This window comes from Podarcis muralis, chromosome 2, assembly GCF_964188315.1.
Source record: "Podarcis muralis chromosome 2, rPodMur119.hap1.1, whole genome shotgun sequence".
NCBI classification, from domain to species: domain Eukaryota; kingdom Metazoa; phylum Chordata; class Lepidosauria; order Squamata; family Lacertidae; genus Podarcis; species Podarcis muralis.
The window spans coordinates 56150666-56166068 of NC_135656.1; the positions used below are offsets into that span (position 1 = coordinate 56150666).

At 43.3% G+C, this 15403-nt stretch overlaps 1 protein-coding gene across 7 annotated transcripts in view; it reads left to right on the forward strand.

Moving 5' to 3' along the window:
* Positions 1–15403, forward strand: part of ACSL6 (acyl-CoA synthetase long chain family member 6) — a 78471-nt gene that overhangs the window by 20545 nt on the left and 42523 nt on the right. Inside the window, exon 1 of one of the 7 annotated variants that reach the window (XM_028718002.2) lies at positions 4836–4980. The exons of 5 other annotated variants lie outside the window; for them this stretch is intronic. Coding sequence is in view for 1 of the 2 variants with exons in the window: in XM_028718000.2 (XP_028573833.2) it covers positions 5439–5469 (31 nt within the window). In the remaining variant the exon portion in view is untranslated. Of the gene's footprint in view, positions 1–4835; positions 4981–5024; positions 5470–15403 lie in introns of those variants that run through there. One more of the 7 variants, XM_028718000.2, reaches the window with a different exon arrangement.

Consider the following 15403-nt stretch of genomic DNA (forward strand, 5'->3'; position numbering starts at 1 on the left):
TCATGAGGGCAGAAAGTCCAACAGGGCTTACAACCAAGCAAATCTACATAGGATTGCAGCCAGAAGTAGTATTAGAAGCATCCTGCATGTGGTTTTCCCCAGGACAATTGATTATTAATAATTCTCATTGCATACCCTCTAACATTTCTCTGATAAAAATAGGGACATCCTATTCAATAATAATAAGTTTATTATTTATAACCCACCCATCTGACTGGGTTGCCCCAGCCACTCTAGGCAGCTTCCAACATATATAAAAACACAACAAAACATTAAACATTAAAAAAAAACCTTCCTTATGCAGGTGTCTCTATCAGATGTCTTCTAAAGGTTGTATAGTTACTTATCTCCTTGGCTCAGGGGTCGCATAACTCTATACCCTCTGATGACAATAGGGATCTCCTACCGTGCCCTGCAACATTTCTCCAATTAAAATAGGGATGTCCTAAGGAAAAGCTGGGCATTCTGGGATCAAATCAGAAATTGGGACGTCTTCTGTAAATCTGGGACTGTTGCTGGGAAATAGGGACACTTGGAGCATACAGTGCCAATTAATAAACTTGGAAGTATGAGGCACTTTCCAGTGATGGAACAGTGTCGTGTGCATATCTCAGATTTAGCAAGTTTTCAGCAATTGACCCAAAATACATTTGCCTCCTCAAGCACATCTTCCAGTTCTCTTCCCCACCTATATCCTTAGCAATAAATTTAAACCTTTGGATTGAATAGGGTATGAATAGAAGAATAATTGCTCCTGGGCCTATTAAGGTAGCATTGGCCTTATTCAATGTAAACAAAACCAGAAAAACAGGGGTACAAATAATTCAACAAGCTCTACCTCTTAATGCCAGCTTTTGAGACCTGAAATGTATCTACAGCTTGTGGTACCCTATCTACAGTGGAACTGTGGAATGCTTTGGATGGTGGGATCTCTCAGCCAATGGTTTCCCTGTCCTCTTTCTAGCTAGGGCTGGTGGGGGTTGTAGTTCAACAAAATCTGACGATCCAAAGGTGTACCATACATACTGGTTATAGATGCTTACCTGGGAGCAAGTCCCACTGAATTCAGCAGGACTTCCTTGTGCATACATAGAATGGATTACACTGTGAAAGAACTATAACCTAAGTCAACTGATTGTGATGTAATAATGGAACAGTTGAGCTGATCAGTGTCAGTAAAACTTGCTAATGAGAGCATGTTTCTGTCACCCTAAAATTGCCCACTTTTACAGCCTGTTTTAACGTTGCTCAAGTAGTGAGGGCTACTACAGAACTGTTCTTTGCTGCTAGGGGCGTGCAACTCAACACCTGTGTGGGATCCCTTGTTGCCTTCTGTGGCCAGGTGAATTGTTAAATGCAAGGTTGTACGAGACTCTTCTTAAGTTGTGTTACGATCCAAAAGGGACAAACTATGCCCAGTTGTTTGCATGCAGGAGCTCACAGGCTCAATCTCTGGCATCTTCAGTTAAAAGGATCAGGTAGTAGGTAATGGGGGGAAATTCTGCTTGAGACTCTGGATATCTGCTGCCAGTCAGAGTAGTCAGTATTGGCTTAGAATGAAGGAAGATCACTATTTTTGTAGCAAAGCATGTTTCAAAGCCTATACTATACTATATCTCGATAGCAACACAGTCAGTAGGAAAGGCACCTGAAATGTACTGTGACAAATAGGTTACTTGTTTGCTAATTCTACTTGCTGTCACACTGGCTGCAATTAAAAAGATACAATTAGTCGTACTGGATCATTATGCATGCATTATTACTGAATCCTCCATTTGTTCTGTTGGATTATGGATACAGAGTTGTTGGACCTTTCCACACTTACCACTTAGAGTAAGGCAGTTGCTGTTTTTTCAGATTTTTTGGCATGCTGCCACACAACTAAGGCATTATTCAGTTAGTATTCCAGAATAATGTCCTCAAAAAAGCCCACTTTTTCTTCTACCACAAAAATTTGACTTATGTGAAGGATGCAGAATGGATCCTCAAGTTTTTCATTTGTGTAGCGTGTGTACAGTCATCATCCTGGTTTCCGTGTGGAAGGGGATGGGAGCTCTTTTGTGTCTCCCTGCTTACTGTACACCTGGTTTCCCACAGGCATCTGGCTGGCCACTGTGAGAACAGAGTATTGGTCTCAAAGGGCCATTGACCTGGTCCAGCAGGCTCCTCTTATGTTCTTAACTCATAGTGGAGAGACACACAGCAGAGTTTCCCCCAGGGATCTGAATGATAGAAATATGCTCATCTGAAGGACAACCTTCACTAGCCTTAAGGTCTCAACGACTAATGAGAGCAATTCCAGGGACTGGGTGGCTCCCCTTTTATGGAATACCCTCTCCAGGGGTTTGCATGAAGCCCGCTCCTGAGAGTTTTTAGAAGAGCCCTAAGAAGAGCCCTAGGATGCGGGTGGCACTGTGGGTTAAACCACAGAGCCTAGGACTTGCCGATCAGAAGGTCGGCGGTTCGAATCCCCGCGACGGGGTGAGCTCCCGTTGCTCGGTCCCTGCTCCTGCCAACCTAGCAGTTCGAAAGCACCTCAAAGTGCAAGTAGATAATAGGTACCGCTTCGGTGGGAAGGTAAACGGCGTTTCCGTGCGCTGCTCTGGTTCTCCAGAAGTGGCTTAGTCATGCTGGCCACATGACCTGGAAGCTGTACGCCGGCTACCTCGGCCAATAAAGCGAGATGAGCGCCGCAACCCCAGAGTCGGTCACGACTGGACCTAATGGTCAGGGGTCCCTTTACCTTTGCCTTTAAGAACGTTTTTATTCTAATCTGATTTAGGTTAATTGATTTTATAGCACTGTGGATTGATGATGAGGGCTTTAATAACTCCCTGTTATTTTAATGAGACTTAATGTTGTTGTTGGTTGTTTTAGTGTTTTGAAACTTCACTGTGCTATTTTATTGTAAACCAGGGGGCAAGCCTTGGTTACAGTTCTTGGTTTGTCTGGAGAGAGGGCCAAGTTCAGCAGCAGAGGAGGAGCAAAGCAGCCACCACCTCTTTTCTGGGAGCTCACATGTTTGCTTGTTTGTGCCAAACCATCGTTTGCTAGTTTGTGCTAAACCATAGTTTTACATGTGAATCAGGCTTCTTGGGAAGTTAAGGATTCTCATTGGAGATGAGAGGAGAGGAGGAGAGAGCATGGCACCCGATATTACATCTCATGATTATTGAGAGCTTCTGGCACATAATACTATGTTTGCACCAGGCATGTGAGGGGTAAAGATAACCAAGTTTCCTTTCTCCTCAAGAGGCTTATCATAGAATTGTAGAGTTATAAGGGAGCCGAAGGGCCATCTAGTCCAGCCCCCTGCAATGCAGGAATTATCTGGATTGCAGTCAGTGATGAGGACAGAATAGTTTAAAATTCCCAAAGATCTCATATGTAACAAAGTTGTTTTCTGTTTTAATCTCCTTTTCATATTACAACAGCTCTTGTTTAGTCATTTTGACCTGTTAATAACTAGTTTCCATAGTTACTTTTTAATATAGTTTTAATATAGTTATACAATATGAGTGATGCTGCTGTTTCTGTGGTTACACTGAACATTAATTTACACCACATCTCCCCTCCTTCTTTAACTAAGTGTATCTAAAGAAAAGAAAAGAAAAGAAAAGAGAAAAAGAATGCTTGCTTACAATGCAATAAAGGGAGATTCCAGACAATGATTGGTGGATGAAACTTTTGGATGTTTTACAAGAGTTTTACTTCCTGAGTTCCAAACATTCAGTTGAAGATTTGTTCAACCGGCAGCAAGTACAGCAGATACAAAAGAAAATCAGGCTTGCATTATACTGCTGAAACCTCTTTCTGATCCAATCTCTAGGCCTGTGGCACTTTGGAGTTTCTAAATTGTGTATGTTTGCATTTGCATTTGTCAAGTGCCTGACACTTGACACTTGCATCTAGGAAGGGCTTATACTTTGCATGCTGAAGCTCCCAGTTTCAATTCCTAGCATATTCGGTTAAAAGGATTGGGAGCAGGACTAGGAAAGACCTCTAGTGTGGAACCTATGGCTTTTCGACTCCAACTCCCATTAGTCCCAGCCACCAAGGCCAATGATCAGGGATGATGGGAGTTGTAGTCCAACAGTTCCTGAAGGTCCGCGAGTCTCCTCTGTGCTGCCTTAAGGCTTTGCCGGATCACAGCCAGAGGAGACAGTCATATGGGGCAACTGTTTGATTTGGTGGCAGCTTCTTAAGTTCATTCAGCTTGTTGTGTCAGACTTGCCCTAACACAGTGCCTTCTCATGGAAGAAAACCTGGTCTGAAATCTTGGAGAGCTGTGGCCAGTCATTGTAAACAACCTGTGAGATGGCCAATGGCCTGACTGTATAAGGCATCTTTGTTGGTTCCTATGATATGCTGACAGGGCTTTTTGCTTACATTGCTATGCAGCCTAAGGCAGGGATAGGGGAGCTTGGCATGCAAGCAATTATTATTATTGTTGTTGTTGTTGTTTCCACAACTTTATCATTTCCCCTCTTATTAGTTGAAGAGGTGTTTTCCTATTGGCATCCTAGTTCTAAACAAATTCATTTTAGTGGAATCTGTCTCCAAGCAAGCAATTTTAGGGCCGCACCCCACCTTCCTTAAGTAGGCAGATAATTCATGTTCCAATCCTATGGAGCCAAGGGCAGCCTTTTTAGTTCTGTGTTGCAGGATTTGCCCTTGGTTGGCGTGCAGGGATTCACAGTATGGTGGATTTTCCAGACGGGAGCAGTGATTTCAGGACATCTGTCCCAAGGGAGAACTGGGCGTAGGAAAGAGGCACTCATGCCCAGCCTTTCAGGGACTTGGAGAGGGTGGAGCTTCCATTGTTCTTTTGAATCTTAGTAAGAGTGGAGTGATGTTGGCTGGCTCCTCAGAACGGCATCTCCCATGCTGTTGCTATTGGTGCTTTGTTAGGGAATGAGGTAGCTCTGAGTCAAAGGATATGTTGGTGTGTGGGAACCTTGAAAGCCCTGTTTGGACCAAGTAAGTAGCTGCATTTTATTTCGTTCAGGGTGTTGCGGAGATGTGCGGGTTGCAAAAAGGAACATGCTGCACATGAATGCCAAACCCTCTGCACTGCAAGAATTTTTTAAAAAATCTAATCTCAGTTGCTAAAGGAGGAGGGGAATAACATAAAAAACGGGGAAGAGGGCAAAGTCCTTTTAGTTTTCCCCTTGGAGGATAAAACTTTTGATCTCTGAAACATTGTTAATCCCTTCTTGGAGTTGCTGGTACAAAAATCTTACCTCAAAAAGCGCTCTGTGTTAGTATTTAGCACTGTGTGCCAAGGACGCACTTTGAAACAAACACTTGGGAGGATGGGAATCTTTCTATTGGGTGATATTTAGTGCAGAAAACCCTGAAAGCCTATTGAAGTGCTATGATATGTTACACACTGGCTGCTCAGTGTTTCTCTGGAAGGAAGAGGATGTAGTCTATACATGAAGATCCTAAGATTTGCAAGTATGAAAAGTAAGTGGTGTGTATATACGTTTTACTAATTTAACAGGATGCAAATAGATTGCCTGGTGCATATGACCCTGTTTTGGAAATTTTGGGGTTGATCGAATGAAAAATAACTCTGAATGTTATGTTAACGACATCTCTGTTTCCCGGCAACATGCCAGGAGAGCTGTACGTATATAAAGGAGACGCTGAGAGCAAACCCAAATTATAACAATAGAGTAGAGCAAATAACTGAATGAGCAATCCTAGCAGCAGCAGAATACTTTTACTATAATAGCTTTTCGGATTTAAAAAAAATCAAATTAGCATAACTGTCTACGTGTGTTTGTGTATCAATGTTTGTGCTCCTATGTATTTGTCATCTTTCCAACGATGAAGAGATTATGTTAAGATAGTGGCATTGGTGTTACCAGTAACCCAAGATTTTGCTAATTGGATATCTACTCTTTACTCAGCAAAGTGGCATCAGACTGCAGCTTCTAAGTATTTGAAAAGCTTATGTTGCAGATGAACATTTCAGCAAACAGAGGGCTTTTGGCCCTGACCCTTAGTCTTAGATATTTTGGAGGCAATAAACACTTTGTTTCCTAAGCTCTAATCAACTGAAACATGACTGAACAAACGACACTGCAGACTGGGGCAGCTTTTTCATGCTTCTGCAGCTATGTGGACTTTGACTTATTGTGCACCACAAAAAAGCACTGAAGCTTGAGTTGGAAATATGTGGCAATAATTTTTTTAAAAAATTATTTGACCTTAGGGGGCAATTCTTTCTAAATAAGATGCTAGTTAAATTTGCCAGTTCCACATTGCCCTGAAAAGCACCAGTTTGCAATGGTAAAAGTTGGAGTCAGTGCATTTTTTTCTTCAGATGGCTGCAAAGGGAAATTGAGACTGAGATGCAAAGTTGGAAGTTCATGTGGTGCAAAAATCCAACTTCAGTTTCATTACCCCTTTAGAGTGGCAGTGGATACTGCCAGTCAGAGGAAGACATTTTTTGAAAGGATACCTTCCTACTGATGGTTTTTATTTCATCGTAATTTAGCAGCGTGTAAAGGAAAGTTCTTGAGACTTGCTGATTCTTTTTGCAGTTGTTTCCCATCTCTTTTGGCTTCTGCTCAATGCAGTGAGAAGATGGGTGCATTTATATGTCAAGCTGCTGTTCCCAGGGTTCCCAAGAGCATATTATGAGACAGGATGGCAGACTGCACTGTTAGATAAACTGCTTCCCAATCATTGCCTCCTTCACTTGACTTTGAATTATAGGCTGCTTTGGGAGCCAACGATGTAGTGGAAACCCCCCCCCCCCCATTCCTCCAAAGTAGATTTTATTTAACTTCATATATCCTGCCTGCTTTTAATAGGTGTAGGAACCATCTGGCGGTGTTAGTAGGTTGTTGCATATCACAAATCTATGAGCAGTCTTATTGAATGTGAACTATAACCTAATTTTAGGTCCCATTTATTTTAGTGGTAGAGGCCTGAGCACATGCTTACTTCTCCCATTAAAATAAATGAGATTTAAAGGTGCTCCCATTGAAATAAATGAGATTCAAGAGTGTGCTTGAGATTGGAAGTAACTTTTACTTGGATGGAATGTCCACCAAGTCAGTGGAACACTTGGAGTATGTTTAGAATTGGGATGCAAGTTAATGGTGACATTCCATGTGAAGTTTTCAATATCTGGACCTTGTGTCCTGGTTGCAGTGTTCTCTTGCGCAGCCCAGCACAACATTTGCTTGAAGTGCATGGATTTCAATTGGAAATTGCTTTGGATAAATATGTTTAGGCTTGCACTCTTCAATATAATCATAAAGGTATTTTGGATTGCAGTAGGAAACATAGGATTACAGAGGAGCCATAGGAAGACCCACATGGCAATATGCTACATAGCATCATCAGCATATAGGCCACAGGTGATGAACCTTCTTTAGCTAGAGGACCACATTGCCTTGTGGGAAGCCTTCTGAAGGCTGGATGCCAGGGGTGGCTGGAGTCAGAGGCAAAAGTGAGTGCAGCAATGGGTGTGGCTCTTACAGTAGGCTGTATTCCAGTCACACACGAGTTGGAAGCTGGCCACTGTGAGTATTGGGGACTAGACTAGATGGACCTCGATGATCTAGCAGGCTTTTATGTTCACACATTCTCTCTCTCTCTCTCATCCACACCCACCTCTCCATTATTACATTTCAGCCAGGCAAAAGCACTCAAGGAAGAGATGAAGCTGGGCCAATGAGAAGTGTTTTAGACTAGGAGAGTCCTGACAACTGGACAGAGCTGGAGGGTTGCATTCAGCCTCCAGGGCTGAGGTTCCCCACCCTGATTCAGGGAATTTAATTATGCATTAATGTTTACAGGAATACAAATTCCACAAATTAAGAGAGCCATCTTTTGAACAGGGTTGCCTTAAGATGTCTTCTGAATGTCAGGTAGTTGTTTATTGCTTTGACATCTGATGGGAGGGCGTTCCACAGGGCGGGCGCCACTACCGAGAAGGCCTTCTGCCTGGTTTCCTGTAACCTCACTTCTCACAATGAGGGAACTGCCAGAAGGCCCTCGGTGCTGGACCTCAGCGTCCGGGCAGAACGATGGGGGTGGAGACGCTCCTTCAGGTATACTGGGCCGAGGCCGTTTAGGGCTTTAAAGGTCAACACCAGCACTTTGAATTGTGCTCAGAAACGTACTGGGAGCCAGTGTAGGTCTTTCAAGACCAGTGTTATGTGGTCTCAGCGGCCGCCCCCAGTCACCAGTCTAGCTGCCGCATTCTGGATTAGTTGTAGTTTCCGAGTCACCTTCAAAGGTAGCCCCACGTAGAGTGCATTGCAGTAGTCCAAGCGGGAGATAACTAGAGCATGCACCACTCTGGCGAGACAGTCCGCGGGCAGGTAGGGTCTCAGCCTGCGTACCAGGTGGAGTTGGTAGACAGCTGCCCTGGATTATAACAAGCCAATAGATGGCACTGTGAAGAATTGTAATGGCCTGATCTCACTTGGTATTCAGTCCGAGTGCGGGAAGTCCTCAGATGTACTGCTGCACACTCTGAATTTGTGGTGTTGTGTGGGAAAGTGTGGTTCCCATTTCTAGAAGATAAATGTAAAAAAAACACATGAGCAGTTGTCTAATTCAATATATTTTTACTTGGATGAGAATATAGAGGGGAGGTTTATCTGATTTGCAGATGACACAAAGCTGGGAGGGATGGCTAACACTATAGAAGACAAAAATCAAGATTCAAAATTACACAGGTGTGCTGGAGCTGGTGTTTTGTTTTTTGTTTAAATTGCTGTTATTTTTTACCTATGCCATCTTAAACTGTGATATTAATGCTGTATTAGTTTTAGATTTTGATTTATGTGGAAATTGTTTTCCATTTGGTTGTGTATTTTTTTGATGTGGTTTATTTATTGTTTATGACATTTGTAATTATGTAAATCTTGTCATGTTGTAAGCCGCCTTGAGCATTGTTTTTAACTGTGGAAAGGCAGCATACAAATAAAAAATGATGATGATGATGATGATACTGCAATCTTAGGCCACTTTGGCAGGAACACAGTATTCACATCATGAGAAGTACAGTGGTACCTCGGGTTAAGTACTTAATTCGTTCCAGAGGTCCGTTCTTAACCTGAAACCGTTCTTAACCTGAAGCACCACTTTAGCTAATGGGGCCTCCTGCTGCCGCTGCGCCGCCAGAGCACGATTTCTGTTCTTATCCTGAAGCAAAGTTCTTAACCTGAAGCACTATTTCTGGGTTAGTGGAGTCTGTAACCTGAAGCATATGTAACCTGAAGCGTATGTAACCCGAGGTACCACTGTAATGACTTTGCACTATTCTGCCTTGGTTAATCCATATCTTCAGAACTGTGTTCAGGGGTGCCACATTTTAAGAATGGCCATAGACCATGTGGACCATGTCCAGGGGAGAGAAACAAGGGTGCTAATGGGCTAAAAATCAAGTTCTGTGAAGAACAGTTGAAAGGTCTGGGTGCATTCAGCCTGGAGTAGAGTGGAGACATTAACATTGGTCTTCAAATATCTGAAGGTCTGTCATGCAGCAGACAGAGCAGACTTTTTCTCTGTTGTTCTGGAGGACTGGATTAGAACCAATGGGTGGAAACAGCAGGGAAGCAAATTTGCCTATGTGTTAAGAGAAACATCATAACAGTATTTGACAGTGGAACAGACTGCTTTGAAAAGTGATGAGCTCTTCTTAGCTGGAGCTTGCTGCTGTGCTGCTGTCCAGCTTGAAGGCTTCCCACAGGCATCTGGTGGCAAGAAGATGATGCTGGACTAGGAGGGCCATTGGCCTGCTCCATCTTGTTCTTATGTTCAGAGGCCAGACAGCCACCTGTCACTTGCATCTGCATTAAAGTAAGGAAGGGATGGGGGAACTCTGTTCAAGGCATTGTTGTCACCTGGTGTCATTACGATTATGACTAGGTGATTGACAGGTAGGCTGCCTCATCCACCTGCCCAATTTGGGCCTTAGGGAGACAGGATCTTGGCCCAGCAGTCTGAAAATATTTCCCAACCCCGTTGTATGCAGTAGCATATAGAAAAGACACCAGATTCTGGCTGAGTGTGCCGTTTGTGTTTGTATGTGGAAAATGGGACCTGCGAGTCTTGCAAAGTTGCCTTACCTCTACTAAGAGTAGAAGATTATATCCAGGGTAGGCACCTAAGGCCCGTGGGCCGTATGCAGCCCAATCGCCTTTTCAATCCAGCCCACGGATGGTCCGGGAATCAGCGTGTTTTTACATGAGTAGAATGTGTCATTTTCTGGGTTATTTGTGGGGCCTGCCTGGTGTTTTTACATGAGTAGAATGCGTGCTTTTATTTAAAATGCATCTCTGAGTTATTTGTGGGGCATAGAAATTCGTTCACCCCCCAAAAAAAAAAGACTGACCCCCCACATGGTCTGAGGGACAATGGACCGACCCACAGCTGAAAAAGGTTGCTGACCCCTGGATTATATAATGGCAGCATATCATCTAATTTTTGAGGGTGGAAAAGAGGCTGAAACTTTCCAGTTCTGTCTGTCAGAATTGGCTGCACCTACCCCATTCACTGGGGACGCGGGTGGTGCTGTGGGTTAAAGCCTCAGCACCTAGGACTTGCCGATCGAAAGGTTGGCGGTTCGAATCCCCGCGGCGGGGTGCGCTCCCGTCGCTCGGTCCCAGCGCCTGCCAACCTAGCAGTTCGAAAGCACCTTCCGGTGCAAGTAGATAAATAGGGACCGCTTACCAGCGGGAAGGTAAACGGCATTCCGTGTGCTGCGCTGGCTCACCAGATGCAGCTTGTCACGCTGGCCACGTGACCCGGAAGTGTCTGCGGACAGCACTGACTCCCAGCCTATAGAGTGAGATGAGCGCACAACCCTAGAGTCTGGCAAGACTGGCCCGTATGGGCAGGGGTACCTTTACCTTACCTTTACCCCATTCACTAAAGCAAACCTGTAATGAAACCCACCCACCCCACTTTCTTGCCTATTTTAAAAGGGCATTTTACTCAGTGTCCTGCGTACAGTATTCATTGGGGAAAGAAGTTCCATTAATTAGTTTCACCTTGCCAGCTATGGATGTCTGGTGCAAGACGGTATCACGGTCACTACGACTGTGTAGAAAGTGAGTAGCTGCATGGTCAGCAGGCATGCACAGTCTCTTGTGCTGTGAAGTAGCCTCTGGGCCCTGAGAGGCCAAACAATACCTGTGTTCCTTTATCCAAGTGTCTGGTGGCCCCCATTTTGATGAAGATTGTGGACTACAACACCTATGTGTGCCTGGATGCAGCTTGCTAGTTTGGTGGGGGTCTCTGACTCTTAATGGTTAGCGTTAGGGTGAGGCACGCTAGCTTTGTTATTTTCTGTTCTGTACTTGAGTACTGTTAGTCCTTTATCTTTTTACTGGGAATAGGTTCTTATGCTTATGCGTCTAACCTCCTTAATAAAGTATTGCATTTATCCTGGTGTGGTTTCTTGAAGTAAGCCTGACTCTAAATCTGGTACCTGGCTGCTTGGTGCTCCTGAATAATTTGTTTGTTTGGGGCTCAAGAGATAGAGAGTGAGTAGACGGTTTGGCGCTTGTCTCTGTGAATCCCAAGGATGTCCAGAAACAGCCTGGGGGCACTAACAGGGATGATGGCTGTACTACTTGGCAGGGTTGGTTTTCACCCTGGTTATTCAATATCCCATTAAAACTCAGGAGATAGGCATCCAGGGTTTGGGTAGAACATACCTTGGGGGTGGGGGCATTAGCAGGTTTGAGTATTCATTCTCCCCATTTCTTTCTTTACAAAACCTAATTTCTCCTGTCTCACCTGTTGGATGCTGCTGCTCTCTGCTAGCTTGACTCAGAGGGAGTTATTTTTGTGCTGTAAGTATTGGGCCATGTCCCAAAATGGGGCTGCAGACTCCAGGCCGACTCAGGACAGGGTCATTGTCAAGCTGCTCTTAGACAGAAAAAATCAAGATTAACCTTTTAATGTGTTGTCCTAGTCAGAATATCTGTGAGCCACAGAAATGAAGAAATCAGATTTGACTTGGAGAGAATAGCAGCACAAGTAGTTTAGAAGTATTGATTTTAAAAATATATTCCAAAGGTGGGAAGAAAGAATTCCAGGTTTGTTTGCTTTTAATATAAACACTTGTTTTTATTCTATACCTAATCTCCTCGGTTTATTGACAGCATTCCACTACGGAGTTTTCTCCTCTTACTTAATTGTGTGCACAGCTCCCTTTATTTATTAAATTCTGGTCAAAATATGTCTTTATATGGCTCCATGTATGAATCTATTAGCCCATGCAATTGATCGACCTTGGCTTCATTTGCCCAAGTGTTTCATTACTGACTCATCAGAATGAAAAAGATGGGAGATAATCATAGGTGCTGAACTATTCAAAGTATCAAATGGCAAAAAAAGAATCTGAATTCTTATTTAATTCAGTGGCAGATATACCTACGATGTTTGCTTTTCTCCCCTCCCAACTGGCACCACACTGGAATATTTCCTCCCTCCCCAACAATTTTAAGGAGTGTGTGGTAAACTAACTGTTCTTGAGGTTAAGCACGTAAGGAGAGCCCTGCTGAATTGGACCAAAGGCTAATCTAGTTCAGCATCCTGTTTCCCACAGAGGCCAAGAGGATGCCTATGGGAAGCCAGGGCAGCAACATAATAGCCCTCTCCTCTTGTATCCTAGCAACTGTTATTCAGAGGCGCATTGCCTCTGCCCCTGGAGGTAGTGACTTAGTAGCCACCCTTTTCTACCAGGGACGTGCCAGCAAGAGATAGTTATCAAGAAGTTACCACCTCAGGGGGATGTTGGATACTAAAGTGTAAAATGTAAGCTTTGCTGAATTAATTAAGCAGAGTCTACAATAAATAACTGGCACAGCAAAATAGAAATGTAATATTGAGCAGCGTAATAGTCACTTTTGTTGCAAAAGAAAGGAAGAGTTAAACTTGCTGCAGCTTGGGAGAGGAAGTGCTTAGCAGTACACACATAATAATACTGCAATAATATCAGTCATGAAGAGATGATTGTTTGTGTGCCTGCCCATCAGTTCTATTTTTGAAGCTAATCTCTTTAAGGTACCTACTAACAGTAGCACCTGTGTGTCTCCTGGCACCAAATTGAATAGGAAACAGAAAGCAATTGCTTAAACTGTAATTTAGGCAGTGTGATGATGTTCATGGCTAAGTAATTGTTGATCACTGAACATACTGATATAGTGCTATCGATTGTACACATGGCAATTTACGAAGAACAGGTCTGACAGGTCCCTTACCCAACAATCTGCAAAAGAGAAAGCCACAACAAGAAGTAAAAACTCTGGAAGTGGGGACAGATAGAGGCGGAGGTAAACAGAATAAGAATAATGGGCTTATTTTAGCCTCACATACTTATAGGAGATAATTGGGGCAAGGGTGTTGTTCTAAATGCTTCATGAAACAGAGGAGGAACTGAGGAGTGATTTGATGGAGGTGAGGAGGAAGGTGTCTCAGAAGCCATTCTGAGAGGCAAAACAATCAGCAAGTGAGAAAGGGCAGAGCCGTTTTAAGAAACAGGAGGGTGGTGGAATACAGTATTAATATTTTGATATACTCTTCTCATTTCAGGTGTGAATGGGATGGTTGGTAACCTACTCCTTATTATACATTGTGAACTTGGGTTCTGATCTCAAGGTACAAAATAGGATGCCTATGTGTTTTCCTTTTAAAACACTTGGAAGTAGCAACTGGAAAAGGATTGCTTCATGTATTTGGGAAGAAGCTGCTCTCTCTCTCTCTCTCTCTCTCTCTCTCTCTCTCTCTCTGTGTGTGTGTGTGTGTGTGTGTGTGTGTGTTTGTAACTTTGTAGCCAACATGTATCATCCTTCTTTTGAATTCTTTTATACTCAGAGACTTCTCATGCTTCTTCTTCTAAATGTGGCTTTAAACCATTTAGTTCATGGTGAAGGAAATACTCATCCACAGACTGTGCTTGGCAATCCTGAACAGTTGATTCAGATTTCGGCCCTTAGTTCCTAGCTTCGGATTCTGCCAGCACTGGATTTAGTGACCTCCTCATTATTCTGCTGCATATTCGGCATGAAATAAATATTGCAGTTGTGCATTTGAAACAGATTTGAAAGCCACAAAATGAGGGGGAAAGAGATGGATGCACAGCCCAATTGCCACTGGATTTGGGATGCATTTTCCCCACTATCAAACTGCATGCTTGAACTATCAAAACCCATGTTACCTGAGGTACCTTGCCAATTCACATTTCAGAATGCTTTGCTGCTGTTTGCAAGCAAACATCTTATTGTCACAGTTGTAACAGATATCTTCAAGTGTGATTACAGGATGTATCCTAAACAGTTCATCTCAAAAGCATCGCTGCGGGTGTCTCTGAATACAAGGCGATGCTGTCATGGCAACAGGGTGTTACTTAGCAAGCATTCCACTTTGTTCAGGCAACAGGGGAAGGGTTTTGAATTTAGAAGAGAGTTACACACACTCACACAGTTGAAGCTGCCAGAGAGTACATGGCTGCAAATGGGGAGGCATCGAAAGGGATCTGATTTTGGAATCTGTTAGAGGAGGGGATATGAAAGGAACCTTGCATTAGGCAGCAGTGATGAGAGGGAGCTATGAGGGGAAAACCTCGTAGGGGGACAGAAGGTAAGAGACAAAGAGGCTGAGGGCAGCACAGACACATGAAAAGCAATGAAGTGGATGCAGAGATCATTGTGTGAAGTTGATACAAAGGGAAGCAGTAGAAGTTGAAGAATGTAAGAAGATATGGTGGGAAGCAAGGTTGGGGGAGATATTTGATTCAGTAGGCATTGAAAGCTGAATCTATCAAGTTCACACATTCTAAAATAATACGTGAACTGAAACACAGGGCTCCTTTGAAATGTGCATTTATCTGAATTTTGCAATACAGTTCTCCAACCCAACAATGTTTGTATGTCTTAGGGGGAAGTGCATAAAAATGAATGCAAAACATAGATTATATCAGGGGAAATTGCTTGAAAAAAAATATGTACATTGGTCAAAACTGCATATAAAAATGTGTTTATCGTGAGAAATTTGCAGTAAAATCCTGATGGATTTTCAATTGCTAATTGCTTCAAAATGTGGAGAACTGAATTTGAATGTGGAAAAATAAGAACCGAAATTGGCAGATCCTTCCATCCTTGGCTGGAAGACTAGGGGGCTTATTTGGGCTCATTGAGGTGTTGACATTTGTATGACACACTAGGTTAAAGGCCATGCTGAATCTCTAAAAGGTGCAACTTCACCAAACCTTTCCTCACACACTAGGCTCCTCATATATGCCAGGCTTATAAGAGCAAACAGCTAGGAAGGACCTTTAATAGTGCAAAACAAAATTATATTTTAAAGCTGCCATGGCTGGGGGATTCTTTAAAAACACTGCCACTATCACCACCAACAT